This window comes from Ostrinia nubilalis, chromosome 6 (genome assembly GCF_963855985.1).
Source record: "Ostrinia nubilalis chromosome 6, ilOstNubi1.1, whole genome shotgun sequence".
Taxonomy (NCBI): Eukaryota; Metazoa; Arthropoda; class Insecta; order Lepidoptera; family Crambidae; genus Ostrinia; species Ostrinia nubilalis.
Genome location: NC_087093.1, coordinates 1,703,608 through 1,721,127, shown reverse-complemented (window position 1 = coordinate 1,721,127; position 17,520 = coordinate 1,703,608). Strand labels below are relative to the sequence as shown.

Below are 17,520 nucleotides of genomic sequence, written 5' to 3'. Positions count from 1 at the left end.
CGTGTCCCCGTATGGTACACGCCTTGAACACCATAAGGTTCTTGGTGAGAGTGCCTGTCTTGTCCTAGAACAGCACTAGAGTGCCCCCTACCCTGTTACAAGTATCATCACTCACATTATTGCAGCACAGGGGCTCCTCAAACCGCTCCGTGTCATACAGCCGGCTCTCTCTCTCTTCGTACACGTGTCCCCGTATGGTACACGCCTTGAACACCATGAGGTTCTTGGTGAGAGTGCCTGTCTTGTCCTAGAACAGCACTAGAGTGCCCCCTACCCTGTTACAAGTATCATCACTCACATTATTGCAGCACAGGGGCTCCTCAAACCGCTCCGTGTCATACAGCCGGCTCTGTCTCTCCTCGAACACGTGTCCCCATATGGTACACGCCTTGAACACCATAAGATTCTTAGTGAGAGTGCCTGTCTTGTCCTAGAACAGCATTAGAGTACCTCCTACCCTGTTACATGTATCATAACTCACATTATTGCAGCACACGGGCTCCTCAAACCGCTCCGTGTCATACAGCCGGCTCTCTCTCTCCTCGAACACGTGTCCCCGTATGGTACACGCCTTGAACACCATAAGGCTCTTGTCTTGTCCTAGACCAACACTAGAGTACCCCCTACCCTGTTAAATGTATCATAACTCACATTATTGCAGCACACGGGCTCCTCAAACCGCTCCGTGTCATACAGCCGGCTCTCTCTCTCCTCGAACACGTGTCCCCGTATGGTACACGTCTTGAACACCATGAGGTTCTTGGTGAGAGTGCCTGTCTTGTCCTAGAACAGCACTAGAGTGCCCCCTACCCTGTTACAAGTATCATAACTCACATTATTGCAGCACACAGGCTCCTCAAACCGCTCCGTGTCATACAGCCGGCTCTCTCTCTCCTCATATACGTGTCCCCGTATAGTACACGCTTTGAACACCATAAGATTCTTAGTGAGAGTGCCAGTCTTGTCTGAGAACAGTACTTCCACCTGGCCTAAGTCTTCGTTGAGATCGGAGGTATTGGCTAGCGCTGGTCGGCCTGTTTCCTCGCAGCGGAGCTCCTCGTCCCAGCCGATGAAGTATGTGCCTTGGGGGATACAAAATTGTTTTTTTTTTTAATTACAATAGGGAAGGTTTTGGCCTGTATCCCACTTGATGGAAAATCAACTTATCATCATGCGTTGGAGTGAATAAGCATCTAATATACTCAACATCAAATAAACCGCACCTTCCGCGACGCGAACTTTAACGATTTTCTTCTGACACAAACATGGTACCCCAACAATATTGGTGTTATTTGAAAGCCCAATAAATATCCTTAAAGAAAAACACATTTAATTTCTTAATAAATTATTAACATATACCATAAATAAATGTGACTTGAAAAAATACCTCACTTTGGGCCCACCTATGGGATCAATTAGACCAATTTTTATGGTTATAAAACCAAATAATGATTTCACGTGTCCTCTTTAACAGATGGGTAGCAATTAAACCCAACTTAACAGTTTTATAGCCATAAAAGTTGGCTCTAGCGTAACTACCTATTTTTTGAAGAAGTGACTCCGGATCCTCCTAAAGACACATTTTTGGGGTAAAAACCTTTCCTTTAATTAAATGAAGGTTAGAACTAGGCTTTTAAATGGTACCAATACTACCAATATTGGTGGGAAGGGGGGATGCATACGTTTGAAGATGCTTGTCGCGGGAGGTGCGATTTATTTGACGTCGAGTGTATTACAGTGTGCTAAGTGCGAGTTGAGTAAAAAAAATACATGAAAAGTACGACATATTGAACTTAAGCGTCCCCAGCGGATACCTTCAAGAACCGAAATCTTCATACGACTTTTTTGACTCACCCGCTAATGATGACGTTTGGTGTAAACTCGCACTAAGCACACAGATATGACAACAAATTATGAAGCTTGCCACCAAACCAGTTGTGACGAATACGACCACTCTGTCAAGATTGTAGCGAAGAATATTACAGCATTGTTATTCTAGACTGTAGCTATTTAAAATTGTCTATGATATTTGAATTTAAATAACGCATAGTGCAACTCACCGAGAAACTTATTAAGCTCAATGGTCACATACAGCGACATGGGTATAATATAGTAGTACAGCAGCAGAAACGAGCAGATATCCTGGACTAAGCTGCCTATAGGCGGCGGGAAGGACGGCAGAGGCCCCAGGTACAGTTCCATGCCCCGGTTCCTTTCTTCTACCATGATCTTGGCTACGGTGGAACCCGTGATCTCCAGGATGAGGAGCAGAATGTAGAAACCGAGGAACGCGTTTGTAGCCAGCTCGCACGATGAGAACTTGTTTCCAGTGTACTTCGAGTTTAGAGCTAGTTTTGTTTGTTCACCTGTTAAGAAAAAAAGACAAATACTCATAAAAATGCTTTATAGGAAATATCAGTACACAGATTTACAAAAAAATAGGATGGACGATAGAGTTATCAACACCTTACGTCAAAATTGGATGGGATTCCATTAGACAGACAGCACATGACTCACTCAACATTCTTGACATAAGATGGGTCAAGAAGCTAAGTAATAATAATTATGTATGTTAGTGACCATGAAAGTTTAAAACAATATAGCGTCAAGAAGGGTTTAGAGTGAGAGTAATAAGCATGTCACACTGTGACATCTTGTGTAGTTGTAATAGGTCCCAATTTGCTACAAAAGTGTATAGGTACTATTGACTGTACATTCGATCATTTATAAGAGTGGGAGTCAGGAGAGTGTAATTATGAAACGTTTATGGTAGTGACATTGCAGTTGTTACCACCCTATGTGGTAGATGTTACGAGTATGCTACTCACCCGTATAAACAGCACAGCCGATGGCCCACTCTGTGTTCTTGATGCGGGAACGTAACCGCGCAACATGAGGTTGTCGGTCCCGAGTGGTATTACTGTATAGGCCCGGGATGTCCAGGCGCCCATAGAACGAGTATAGATAGATCCTTGTCTTGTTACCACTATACAGGGAGGTCACACTCACCCGTGTAGACGGCACAGCCGATGGCCCACTCGGTGTTCTTGACGCGGGAGCCGCGCAGCATGAGGTTGTCGGTCCCGAGCGGGATGCTGTCGAGTCCCGGGATGTCCAGGCGGCCGTAAAACGTGTATAAGTCCGCGATGTTGTGCGGGATCTCTATGCGCATGCCTTGAGGCAGGATATCTGTGGAATGGATTGTTTGGTAAGTGACAGTTAAAGAACCAGACATTTTTGACTCTGATCTTAACACATGCATAGAAAAATGAGTTCTATGTAGTTTGATAAGCACATTGCAAGTTTAGTTGAATCTACAGAATATTCAACGTCCTGAATATTATGCCTTAAAAGAATAGTTCTGTGCTTCAAAGGGCACGTTTAGCCGGTCCGATCTAACCATGTAAAACTCAAACAAACGCCTCTCCAATGATTTCGACAACCAACGGTCTTGCGCTGCTCACATCCAGTTGCTATCCGCGACCTTCTATTGGCTCACTAACCTGGAGTGAATCCTACAAGCGGCGTCGGCACCCTCAGGGTCTTCAGGTTGGTCTCCCCATCCAGGTTGGCCGTGGTGACGTAGCACTTCCCTTTCTCTTGCGCCGAACACAGAAGCACCAGGTCAGCTGGCACCTCCTTCCCTCGCTTGACCCTGACGTCAATCTAACTCACCTGGAGTGAATCCAACGAGCGGCTTCGGCACCCTCAGGGTCTTCAGGTTAGTCTCTCCATCCAGGTTGGCCGTGGTGACGTAGCACTTCCCCTTCTGCACCGAGCAAGCACCAGGTCTGCACCTTTCCTCACTTAACTCCGACGAGCGTTGATCTGACTCACCTGGAGTGAATCCTACAAGCGGCGTCGGCACCCTCAGGGTCTTCAGGTTGGTCTCCCCATCCAGGTTGGCCGTGGTGACATAGCATTACCCCTTATCCTGCGCTGAGCATAGAAGCACCAGGTCTTATGCACCTCCTTTCCTCGCTTGACCCTGACGTCAATCTAACTCACCTGGAGTGAATCCTACAAGCGGCGTCGGCACCCTCAGGGTCTTCAGGTTGGTCTCTCCATCCAGGTTGGCGGTAGTGACGTAGCATTTCCCCTTCTCCTGCGCCGAGCATAGAAGCACCAGGTCAGCTGGCACCTCCTTCCCTCGCTTGACCCGGACGAGCGTCCCGGGGGCGATGAGGCAGTTACGCACATTCTTGATCACCCCTTTGTGGACTATCTCCACTGTGAAAATACTTGGTTTTAATGTTAGCTGCCTTAAAGCCACAACGTCAGTTAAACTATACACTTTTCTTGCAAAATCACACCTAATACAACGGCATAAGACACCAGTATTTAGCTTGATATGTCTTCGTCTGACAATGTCAACCGCCCTAATCAGAAAATATGAAAAATAACCAAAATTCCCGGATTATATCTGAGATGAAAAGTATTTCTTAGGTATCTACTCTGTACTACTAGTAGGATGGACATTATTGACGATTGGAAATTCCAAAGTAACCTGTATTTAACAACAAGCCTTCGATGGTTTCCTCTTTCACCTTCACAGCACTTAATTAACACGTGAATGGTTTTATCTTTATTAGATTCAACTCAAGTTAATTAAAACTGCTGATACTTATTATGCTTGGAACTAAAAAAAATATATTAGACTTGATTATGAGTTCATGACTCAATGACTAATGACTCAAAATGAGAAAACAGTATTCTTTGTCTAGAGTAATTTACTGGTATATTGATTGATACATAATTTGATTTGAATTCAAAATCGTAGAGGAAAAACCTCTTAAAATAAATCATTTTTGAAACCAATTGTGTGCGGAGGTTAAATAAAGTTGTATAAACAATAATAATAATAACTCATGTACTTTCGCGGATATAATCGCCTTATATGATTTAATTTATCGTAAACAAAGATAACGAATCTGAATATACTCGTAAATATTCGATATGATTACATCTGTGTTCATGAACATAAATCATCGAAGATTAATGCCACTATTAGCAAATATGGCATCAAGTGATTAAATGTATAACGTAACTTATTACAATAATCATCATTAATTATGGCTTTAAAACTAATATAGTTTAGGTGTCGCGTAACAACCGCGGCAGAGAAAGACCGCCTACAAGGTGGACAGATGACATCCGGCAACAAGCTGGAATAAACTGGATGCATGTGGCCAGGGACAGAAGTAGGTGGAAGGTTGAAGGAGAAGGCCTTTGTTCGAAGACCATCCCCAAAGATCCCCATAACCACAATGTTAACAGCATTGTTGTGTTCCGGCAGTTAGAGGTAAGATAGCCCGTTCCTCCGTGGTTGAAGATTCCGGGTGAAGCTTCCACCTTCGGCCTGATCATCTCTTTCCATCAGGTGAGATACATACAGGCCAAGAGCTTCCTTGTTGTGGATAAAAAAAGGCTGCTATATGTAGATAGATAGATCATACGGCAACTTTTCAATTACCAAAAGCAAAGCAGCGAGTGAAGTTTTTTAAACAACAATGTTTTCTGTGGTAGTCAAAAAACTTGTATGAATGCATAGTTTATAGATACTGCTAATTTTGTTTCATGTGATACCAGGAACGAACGTCACACCCCTTCACGTATGACGTACACTAACGGAATTTTAAAACGAATTCGCGTGCCTAAAGATTAGTAAACGGTTGAGGAAAATTATCTAATGATTATCCTGATAATATTAAGTACATTATGTCGCCTATTATTATTATATGAAAGTGTCCAATAAAATATTTAATTAACGCACCCAGTTTAACACCTATTATAGTCATTAGATAACGGTTAGGTACTAAAATTCATAAGTAAATCAAATAAATACACGAATCCTAGGCCACATATTCAGGTATTACAGGCTTGTGATCATATAACTGACATAAAATGTCATCATATAGTTATAACAGGCCGATCGAGTTAACTGCTCACCTCGCTGGAATGCGACTCTCCCTCGCACTCACTTGCACACCTACCCGCGTTCGTATCAGAGCGTCGATGTGACGTCACGGCTGCTAGGTGCGCAGTTAACTTCGACGGGGTTGTACAGTCACGGAATGAAAAGGTTCGTCAGTTTTCAAATTGATTCCTTCAACGAATCGCGAGCACATATTACCTTTTGAAACTATGTTACAGAATAATCTCGAGTTAGAGAAAATAATCTTTAACTGTTCGTCAGTAAAGTTCAAAATTATTCAGATCAAAGTTGTTTGACGATTTATTTTGTCAAGAAGATTATAATGATTGATAAACTAAAACCTTCTTGTTGGTTCAACCTGCCATTATTATTTCTTATAAAATAAAAAAAACTATTGTCAATTGGTCAATGTCATCATTGCATTGCACTGAGCCCCGATTACGGTAACTTTTAACGTCTACAATCCAGACACGCTTCTCGATTCTGCGATACGATTGGTCAAAACAGCTGACGTACGCTGTTGAACGACCAATCGTATCGCAGAATCGAGAAGCGTGTCTGGATTGTAGACGTTAAAAATTACCGTAATCGGGGCTCAGATGGGATAGAAAAATAAACAAGCAAAACCTCATTCGTTAGCAAACGTCATATTTATTTAAATGTTAGCAGCACTGTTTCTTGCACTGTTATGTTGGCAGGTTTGACTCTTACAGTACCTAGTGCAAGCGAAAACCGACACTAAGGTGACGAACCTTTTCATTCCGCGACTGTACATAGCATGAAAACGCGAAATACCAGTCACTACGACAGTCATCAATACAATTATCATTCAATACCCGCCTTTGTTTGATTCCTTGCGTTATCTTATCGGTAGTTACTTTAATGACACAGGGTTTAAACCTACTTCGATACTTTGGAATCCTGAATGAAACGAGTCTTCACGAAGGAAAAGTAGGTATTCTCCAAATCTTATTATTTTCTTCAGAACCATGAATTAATATTTATTAAGCTCCAATGAAGTGATATCTCCATGAGTGAATCTTATTTTGTAGACTTAACTGAGCCGGCACGGGAGGGTGTTTTTGTTATGTGATACATCAAGTGTCAGCGATACTTCAGATTTGTATGCTTCGTCACGTCATAAATGTCAAAATCACCCCTCCCGTGCCGCTCCCATACCTCAGGCACTGACTCAGTTATGCACTAGCGATAAATCTACAGGGTGTTTTTTTAATTTTCATACAAAATAAAGGAGAATGCCCAAGTGACTATGGGAGTTGGTATCGCTATCAAATTCATTGTACATTAATCGAATAAAGCTTAATTTATAGTATGCATACAGGACTATTTGGCACAGTTATTTTTTTTTATATAAAACTCCGGACTTTGACGTAATTTTGGTTTAAGTGAAATGAATGGTGTCCATTGGCATAGCTACAGGTTTTACCTTAGAATACTTGTTTTACATTTGTGGATAGTTACCCTGCCTAAAAAAAACCCTAGCTACGCCAAAGCTAGCGTTATTTGATAAGGATCAGATATAAACACAAAATAATCTTGCGTGCATACCAATGTTATTTATACCATTTTGCAAGGGGAAAGGGTTTTGTGGTTAGCCCTGACTACTTAAGGACAGGAAAAAATCAAATGATACCGCGAGCTAACTACGAACAGCGCCATCTATTGACAACCGTGCGAACTACGTAGTGTCGTTGCTCGGTGATAGGTGTTGCTGATTGCAGCTCATTGTTACAATACTTTTTATTAAAATCGGATTTTATTCCGGAGGTTTTACAATTTCTTACTACTTTCGCAAATCATTACAAATGAAGAAAGGAATTTACGGTGTGGTACCCTCAATGTACAATTAGATTTCGAGCGATACCACTTTTGGGCATTCTCCTTTATAAAATCCGATTTGTATGAAAATTTAAATAATTGAAATGAAGATATCAATTTTCTGACTTCACCATACCATTTATATGCCCATATTAACATGGGCTAGTGTCGGCTCATATAACCATTTACCTAACACCCTGTATATTATACTCGGCTGGGTGTGTATCATGCTTGAGTAAGTTTCAGATGTCGTAGCGCATTATTTACACCCTGTATATAAAATAGCTGGAATCTCACCAACTTGGTTGTTGACCTTGTTGTCCTCCTTATGCCGCAGCCAGTCCTCGTATCCCTGCTTTGCAGCGGTCACCAGCACCATAAAACTCAGCGGGGCTATGCTCGTGAGTGGGGACACCGGACTGTCTGAAATAAAACCAGCTTAAAGTAACATTTTGAACTGATGATGATATGTATGATGGTACATCAATATTGTAAAATAAGGTGGTGAAGGTCGCGGTACACGCGTACGTGAGCGGTGTCTATGTGTGCGTAGCCCGAGCGCGCTTAGTATGGTCACAGTAGATAAATCAAACAGTACGGAAGCTTCATACAAACGCTCGAAATCAGACTCACGCACACAGACGCACGCTTTACACGAGCTCTAAGCGAACCTCGCAGTCCATCCGTCGCGAGTGTCGCGCGCGTTGTGTTTTTAATAATAATTTTATTGCATGCGCTGTCCGCTGTATTTTTAAAAACATGCCACGAGTGTATTGCGTAGTATACGGCTGCTTGAACTCGGCATCTTCAAAACCAGAACTTTTATTTTTTAAACTTCGTAATAATTCTGAATTGTAAAAATGATTAAATATTACTTTTTAAATAAAGTGCTTACATCTGATTTTGTAATAGTTCTTTTTAAATTACGTAATTACGCTTTTTAACAATTTATGTGTTCTATTTGATAAAGTAATTTGCTCCGCACCACGTTTTTGTACTAAGTGATGAACTGTATTTAAAATGAGGCAATAGGTATGTGAAAGTAAGTATCCGGTATTTTATTTATGAGAATAGATCTTCTACCGGCCTCTAATAGTACTTAATCAATTTATTCGATTATATTAGAGAACCTAATTAACGTTTTATTTTTTTGTTAACTACTTAGTCAATTAATTTATTCCATTAGTTATTTGATAAAACCTAAATAAACGTTTTAATAAATAAATAAGTAAGAACCTTATTAATTTTATAAAGATTAAGAGTGCCAACCCTAACACTCGGTTGAAGTGTAGGTATTTAACTCGCCGAAAGGGCTTAGTTTCCGTACTGCTTTAGCTCATATATATACTGTGGTATGGTTTTTTCTCTTCTGTTATATTTTGTGGTCGCGGGAAGCACCTGGATACGGGCAGCGCAGGATCAGTCGTTGTGAGAAACCTTTGCCCAGCAGTAGACGGCGTGTGGTTGAAACAACATAAAATAAGATGTGAAGATCTATCGGAATAGCCCGGGTGTATTTTAAGATAGGCTGATAAAACTTGATATGGCCCTCGCAAGGGCCGAGTTGTCCGGAGCACAGAAACCTAGAATTCGGGTGTTAGAAATTCTATACTTACTCGTATAACAAAAAGTATAACTAAGACCAGATACTATCGGTTTGAGAGATTAGCCGTAGAATTCCTCCTTTTATCAAATAATATAATCTATTATTCATACACGTGGAAATCGCTTCATTGACAAAAATGTTATACTAACTTATTCAAGTACTTTTGTATAGGCTGCATCATGGACTTAAATACGGCTCAATAAAGGTCACATTACTGACAAATGCGTTGATAAATAAATAACATTGCTCTGTGAACTTGTGAATGTTAAAGACGTGGTAAATAGAACAGGTGTCAATTCCATATTGATTACTGTGCAATCAGCAGGCTGTGTGGACAGGCAATTACCGTTTGTTCACACACACACGCAGTGAAATGTTTATTAGATGTATTATAAATTACTACTTACAGATAGCGCATATACAGCCCGCAACTGTGTCTATGTGTAATTCTTACACCCTGTATTAAGTTTCGCAAAAGTATTATAAAATATTTTAACAACAGCAACTGAACAGTTTATGACAGTGATGCGGTTGAGAGTTATCTACATGTACAAAAAAATCGCTGAAATTTTTCAATCAAAAGTTTTTGCATTTTGAAGCAACTTTGCATAAAGCTGCTGGGATTTATCCAAAAGTTGCTCAAAACATTGACCGCGCCGTATATTACTAAGGGTGAGCGTATACTAAGATAAACTACTCCCTAACACTATTTCAGTATTTTCGGGTTTACTTATCCAATCGTAATCGCACTCACTAGTTTCATGCCTCAATAGAGTAACTATGCAGAGCAAAACTTAATAAAGATAATAAAAAGTAATGTATAGAACTACGTGTACAAATATGCCACCACCATTTTATAGTTCTTCTGTTCTATGCTTTGGGAACTCACGCGCTAATTCTTTATCGACGATCAATCTTGCAATCTTCGTTTATGTCGAACTTGGCCCTATTTCCACAAATTTTAGTGAGATGATAAATAGATATAGAGATACAACTCGAGAAACTTAGATTCAAGATTAAATAAGTTTATTCAGTCATCACCATGATTTTAGCCACGGTTCACAGAACTATATTACGATAAGATAAATGTAGATTTGAAAATGCTGTCATTTTTATATCTGTTATTAGCGTCAATGCCACGGTACGAGGGTGTAGGCAGCTACAATTGATTTAGAATCTACTGTTTATCTATTAAGTAATAATAGCGTCTTTTTCTTAAAATTTTAGGCACCCTAGGGTTAGGGTTGCCAGGCGTCCGGCTTTTTAGGGACTTGTCCGGCCAAATATTGCCTTGTCCGGCTTTTGTTAGGCTTTTTATTTGGTTGCCGCGCCAGGCGAAAGTCGAGCCACAGAATCATATGAAGCGCACGCATCAGGATGTTGGTTAGCAACCGATGATGATAGTACTCACTCATGAGCGGACACTAATTCACTAATTGCAACCCCCCCCCGTCACATGTCCGGCCAAATGAAGCCCAAAGTCCGGCTTTTGTGATTTTGGACCTGGCAACCCTACCTACAGGTGAAAGTAGATAAATAAAAAGTTTCCCTTAGTAAAAAAAAATCCTGAACAATAAACTGAAGTTGGCCAAATATAGCTTCGGAATATGTTTTTCAGTATGGACCAACCTGGTTTTAGGCTATGAGAGAAGATACCATACTTTGGAGGATAATTCGGACTGCTCACAGCGCTTCTACATAAAACAATCTAATAGCACTGTATTTTATTATGCTATTGGTGTTCAATTCTTCATCACAGGAGCAGCAATATGAGTGAAGAAGAATCCTTTCCATCCGAATGAATAATTAAGCGAGTAGCGTATTGCGGACCGGATTGCTCAGCACCCATTTTTTTAAAATGCCTAATTCTTAAACCGAAGATTCTTAATTTGATAATAAGGATACACCCTGTATAATATGCTGCTATTAAAACATCAAAAACAAGCAGTTATCACTCACCTATGACGATGGAGATGAACGTGACGACGAGGAAATAAAAGTTGGCCACACGTCGGAACTGCCCCGCCAAGTTCTTCGGCAGGAAGGTAAGGAGGGTATACTTGGAGGTCTTGATCCGGTTGTGCTTCTTCTTGTCAGACTCGTCGACCACACCCACTTCTATGCGGAGCGTCTCTGACGCTGCTGATACTTTGTTCCCCTGGAAAATATTTTTCGATTAGACCAGTACGTGAAAGGTGCCTGAAAGTGGGCGGCGCAGGAACGACAGACGTCATGGAAATCCTTGGGGGAGGCCTTTGTCCAGCAGTGGACGTCATTTGGCTGAAACGAGGAACGAAAGACAGACCGGTACCTCTAGCATGAACAACTTTCGTCTTCGAATCGTTTGCGTATTCGATAAAATTCAATACTCATCCTTCGAATTAAACGATAACGTGACAATTTTGATTCTCAAAATAAGTTTCGTGCAACCATTTTTGATACTAAGTTCACTTTACGACACGTTCACAAGGGCGCTGTTATGGTTTTCGTACTAAATGTCTTGATGGCGATTCGAATACGCAAACGATTCGAACTCGAAAGTTTTTCGTGCTAGCCGTACAGTACCAAAAGCGGTTTATGTCAACCAGTAACTGCAAGGAAAATTGTTTCTGAGAAAAATGAGGGTCCAATAATGATAATACGTAAGAGTCAATATTTCAGACCTCATTGAATACAATGGAAAACTAGGCTAATAATATTCTGGAATTTAAATAGGACCATTAAGGAATTCGCTGTGTTTAGTTGAGCAACATTTTTGCTGAGTTTTAAGGATAGATGTTGATTTGTTGATCTATTCTTTCTTATGTTATGAATGTATGAAGATATGCAGTAGCCTGCACCAATATGCATTGTGCAGTCATTACATTCACATTTACGGCTGCTGTCGCGATTCAACCATCCATATTTACAACACAGGCTTTTATTTATTTGACTATTTGGACAGTATTTTAAAGAGTACGCGTTTATGGCATTTCTGCTATTCAGGTCATTGTAAAAATGTACGGAAACTAATTCGAAACTAGTGCGTTCGCATTTTAGTCAGTCCTGTTATAGAGATGTTAATGTAGATCGTGAGCCTTCCACTGGCTTTTCGATTTTAGGACTGTGTGATAAATTACAAAAGATTTCGCATGGCAGTTTTCGCTTTTGAATGTCAGGTTTTCTACAACAAACATCGTGAATTATTCTGCGCCTTATTTAGATGATAATTAAAAGTTGCATTAATAAAAAGAACTGCTGGTAAAGCAAATTGCTAACTTTTTCGTTGATAACCATTGAATATCAAACTGGGAAATGTTTGGTCCATTGACCAATAAAATAATAGGTACGTGCATGATGCATCTATTAAATTTCCGGTTTGGGAAATAAAATCTATCGCCTGGCGATTGACAAGAGATGATAAAAGAAGAAAAAAGTTTTCTTCATTTCATAGGCCAATGTCGTGCCAAAGTGGAGGTAGAACAAGTCATATTTTGTATGTGATTAATCAGAAGAATTTTTCATGTTTGAGTTTGAATTCGAATTAATGCGCGTAGTAAAATGATACTGAAAAAACACAACCAAATAAAAATACCAATTCTAATAGCTATCTTGGCTTCGCAGCCGTTCCCGTTAAATCTTTTAAATCGATGAACCTATTTGATTGATGAAATGTGAGAATACGAAAACTTTACCCGCATCTGTGCCTCAGTCGCCTACGCGAGGCATTTCGCAGCTCCTATCGTCATCACTGCAGTCAGCCATCGGCGCCGTGTGGCGGCCGTGAGAAGGGCGCCACGTGCGCCGCAAATTAATGCTTTCTGCATAATAAGGTAGAGGGCTAGTGCCCCTGCTAATGCGTGCTTACGAATGAACGTTTAATATTGTTCGTTTTTTTTTTCAGTTCTACCATTTGTTAGCTTATTCTTCACTATAGTGGAGGAGACTCATAGTCCAGCAGTGGACTGTAAAGGGCTGTTGATGATGATGAGGAGCTTATTCTGGAGAAGACAAACCTCTTACTGCCAACTGGTAGACCAGGAGGCGATAGGAGTTGGAACGCTCTTTGCTAGACAAGCGGGATTCCTCGATAATCCTTGGTCTCTTAATAATATCTTGCATACTTACAGCAGGTAGATAGAACTCATTTTTCAATTATACCATTTGTTAGGATGGTATTATTGGAAATCCGGAGTCGAACGTATTTTGCCAGCTAAGCGGAGGAGGCGAGAGGACGCCTGAGGCGGTAGGAGTGGGAAATGTCTTTGGGGGGATTCCCTGGGGGATTTCTCGGTAGTCTTGCATACATATTGTACGCCTTGGCGATTGAAAGTAGATAGCTCTACCAATCCACAGAAAACCCTACATCATCCACGTAAAAAAGGTTTTGATTGAGATAAGACCTGTTCCCACTTAGACGGACCGAGAAAAAGGTATGTCTTAGTGGGAACAGGTCCTTATATTTGGAATCTATAAAGACCGCTACGACTGTCACGAGCAATCCGCTTTCGCTACTGCCTGTGACCACAAAATAGCGTAGCTGCAATGAAGACCAAGCGACTGTACGCGACATTTTACTATATTCGCAATAGCAAGAGCACGTTTGTGATTGTTGACTAACCGAAGGGCCACATCAAGTAACCAGTCCTAGGTGAATATTCTATTTTGGACAACTCTGAGTGAGGCCGTCCGAAAGATAAACACAATAGATGATGAACGATGATGTATGATTTTATCAATAGTGAATTTGACTTCCTGCTTTATTAACTTTTATTTCATATTTTACATATTTATTAGGTTATAAAAGATATCAAATGAAAATGTTTGTCAAGCAAATCTTTATCACTAATTTTATGCCTTTAATATGATGATCTTTAATATGAACTTGTCAATAAGTCTTTTTAATTATGTTCTCTTTCCTTGGACATTGATAAACATATTTTTGCACAGATTATCATAATCAGGATATACCCTTGGGATTTCAGGCTTAATTTTATGAGATAAGGGAACCAGACGTTAGATAATCACGGGCTGAGGTCCCGATTAAAATGCAACACTGTGATACGTACCTATGACTTACAACTTACTATGAGTCTACCTACATATAACTCAAGAAAATAACTAGCCTATGATCTAAATATTGGGTCTAAATATTGAAACTCAAGCAATCGAATTTCGGAAGGCTTTCCAGAATAAGCACCTAAGTGGTTTTCAGCCAAGTTACTACTTGGTAGAGCAATAATGGGCGTGTTTTTTGGCTTGGCGCTGAGCACGTAAAATAGAAGAGAAAGCATTCAGAGACTTCAAATAGATGTGCAGCAAGACCGATCGTTATGGAAATCCTTGGGGGCCTTTGTCCAGCAGTGGACGTCATTTAGCTGAAAAACGATAAAGTGGGACTTCCAAGAGCAGCCCTTTCTTTAGGCTGATAAGATGGCAACTTTATTAGGTATCAATTCCTTGAATATCGACGTTCATTCCTTTCTATTCATTCCTTATTCAGGCGAGGTCACGGATAATTGCTAATTACGGGTTAGGCACACGTACATGCTTCGAACTGCAAACTATGAAGCGCGGAGCCTCTACCATCCAGCTGACTCATTTGTTTCACAATAAATGTCAGAATGAGAACTCCTTTTCTGACTGTGCTGCAATGATCTATCTCTATAGGACAGCGGAGCGTAGATGGAGTTATTCGTCATCTCGCACCTCTAAAGATGCTAGTTGGCACCTTCTGTTAGGAGTAAGTGCTTACCCAAAAAACAAAACACTGCACTCTTCGTTAAAAATAACAGAACTGACCTAAAAAGAAGAAACTCTGGCAGTCAGACGCAACTAGTAAAGTGAAGTGAAAAAATATGAAGAATGGGAATGGATAACGCCACGAAAAGTGGGATGTTTTTGCCAGAAGAAGAGACCACCAAACTCTACCTTTAGTAATCCATATGAGTTGGAACTTGGAATGCGGGACTTCACTATCGGCGATTGCAGCCATCATTCGTCCGCGTCTGAGGAAAAGGAGTATGAATACCACTACATCTCCTGTGTAACGTTACACAGCTTGAGACAAACGACATGGTGAAGAAGACTTTATGTTAAAAATAAGGAAAGTTAGTGAAGATGACCTCACTTTTTTAAGCAAATGTATTTAAAAATTGCGACAGCATTAAAGACGTCAGCGTCATGGGTTTGTGACGCCTTGAATCTTATCGATTCCTAATATCGATAGATAACCTTGCACTACCATTCTAGGAACTACTAGCTTGACTGAACTTTTGCACGAAAAAATAGCGATAGGTCTGATAAGAAAAAAAAATCTAAATATAGTGAATGGGTGGATGGGGAAAGTTTAACTGTCTTGGGACAAGGGCAGGCAAATGTGGAGTAAATAATGAAAAGAGAATGTTAAAGATTTCAGTAAACACCAACAAAAACATAAGGAACTACAAGAAGGTTGCTTGTTACTGTTGGTTAACAACAATAGTCTGTTGAAGGTCAGATGTCAAGCATTGTAAAAATAACACTCAGATTTCCATGCTGTTAAAATGATTAAAACAAAACAAATTGTTATTTCGTAAAACTAAACTTTTAAAAAATTGTAGTACCTATAATGTAGAGACCTAGGAGAAGGACATAAGCTAATAGATAGTAGATACAGACAGACAATTTTTCGGAAAATTAAAACTTGAAGGGGTGATGAATTTGATAAAATAAATCCACGCTGAGGAAGCCGCGGGCAATAGCTACTGAGTTGTTGTTTTAAAAATCTACTGAAACAGAGAATGAACTGATTCGGTGTTTATAGGGTCATAGCAAGCAGAAGCCATTTAATTTTATGAAGCCATATAGTTAATTTTAAATTAAAAAAAGGAAAATGCTCCAATTTTCTGACAGCTAAATTACGAAGAAAGACGTAATCTCTATTTTAGTTTAGTAAATCGTAATGTCCTTCATATTCAGTCAATTAACCTCTAATTGAAGGCTGTAATAGCTTTATAACTGATAATACCTTACATAATGATAAATATAAACATTGTCATTCACATCTTAATCGTATCAAAGACCTATCTATGGGCGTAGGTACCTTGATAGGCCTCTACCAGTAGAGCTGGTCGTACTTAGATAGTGTAAGTATGACGAAATCGACGACGAAAATATTAGTCGTAGTAGTGTTGAAAGAGTCGTCGAAAATGAAGGTTTTAATGAAACCGAGCAAGTGTGAGTTCGTGACGTTTCCGTACTTTTTCATCACTTATTAGACCTGAAAATGTTACAGGACTTTTGCGATAGTGCTCTTATCCACACTTGTACTGGAAGAAACCTGAAGCCTGAGTAAGAGCATTTATAGCACTTAGTTTACACTTCATAAACATAATGTTTCTTTCTTTGACTTTATATGATGGTGAGGGCGGTAAATGTGGTAGGTAGGCAATAGAATACGATTAAAAATTACGACACAAGCTCATTTCAAAATGTTTAAGTATTTTTTGGTCAAGTGTATGGCCCCCTATTACTATACCACTTCTGGCAATAAAATCTACTCGTACCTAGCTAGATGAATGAGTAAATCTATCGATCGGTTTGTTGTTCGAAAGTTTTGCGGATCCCTAAAAAGTACGCCGTAAAATATTAAGTAGAAACTATCATCCATAATAACAACTTAACATGAAGTTCACACAGAAACCTACAATTAGACACGTCTTTCATTACACCAGACGCAATGTGCAAACGTTCTCATAACGATACTATGAAATATTAAAGCGATTTGAATCCATAGAGCACTTACAGTGTACCAACAGCATAGCAGGCAGGACAACCACTGAAAGGCCCTGCACAGGCCTTGTGTACAGCCCAGAACTATATTCCCACACTGCCGCATCGTTACACGGCACACTTCTCAACACTCACGACAACATTTCACACAAAAAATATACGTGACCCTGCAAACTTGACTAAAACGACAATGTCGGTACGGCATGTTGATAGCAAATACTATCTTATCAACGCTCTATATGGTATCAATAAAGAACGAATCTCGCGACGTCGGCCCTAGACCTTTACGCTGATATCAAGCGCAGGTGATTTCGTAAACTATGCCCACTATCAAAAGCCACTTGGCTTGAAAGTGAGCTGAATTTTGGTAATTGAATATTCATTGCTG

The 17,520-nt window shown here is 40.0% G+C and overlaps 1 protein-coding gene across 1 annotated transcript; it reads right to left on the bottom strand.

Moving 5' to 3' along the window:
* Positions 1-781: 781 nt before the first annotated feature.
* On the bottom strand, positions 782-17,516 carry LOC135072783 (phospholipid-transporting ATPase IF-like). The gene is made up of 9 exons (XM_063966820.1): positions 17,146-17,516; positions 11,340-11,538; positions 8,072-8,197; positions 4,009-4,230; positions 3,676-3,837; positions 3,504-3,644; positions 3,010-3,189; positions 2,061-2,366; positions 782-1,082 (listed from the first exon to the last, which is right to left on the bottom strand). Exons 1-9 carry the CDS (start codon positions 17,236-17,238, stop codon positions 784-786), a joined length of 1,728 nt encoding a protein of 575 aa, XP_063822890.1. The 5' UTR covers positions 17,239-17,516; the 3' UTR covers positions 782-783.
* Positions 17,517-17,520: the final 4 nt, after the last annotated feature.

Excerpts from the sequence above, each read along its gene's own strand:
- LOC135072783 (XM_063966820.1), bottom strand. The coding sequence starts at position 17,238 with ATGCGGCAGTGTGGGAATATAGTTCTGGGCTGTACACAAGGCCTGTGC. Across the intron at positions 2,367-3,009 it reads CGGCTGTGCCGTCTACACGG|GTGAACAAACAAAACTAGCT; the intron begins GTGAGTGTGACC and ends TTTTCTTAACAG. Across the intron at positions 1,083-2,060 it reads TGAGCTTAATAAGTTTCTCG|GCACATACTTCATCGGCTGG; the intron begins GTGAGTTGCACT and ends GTATCCCCCAAG.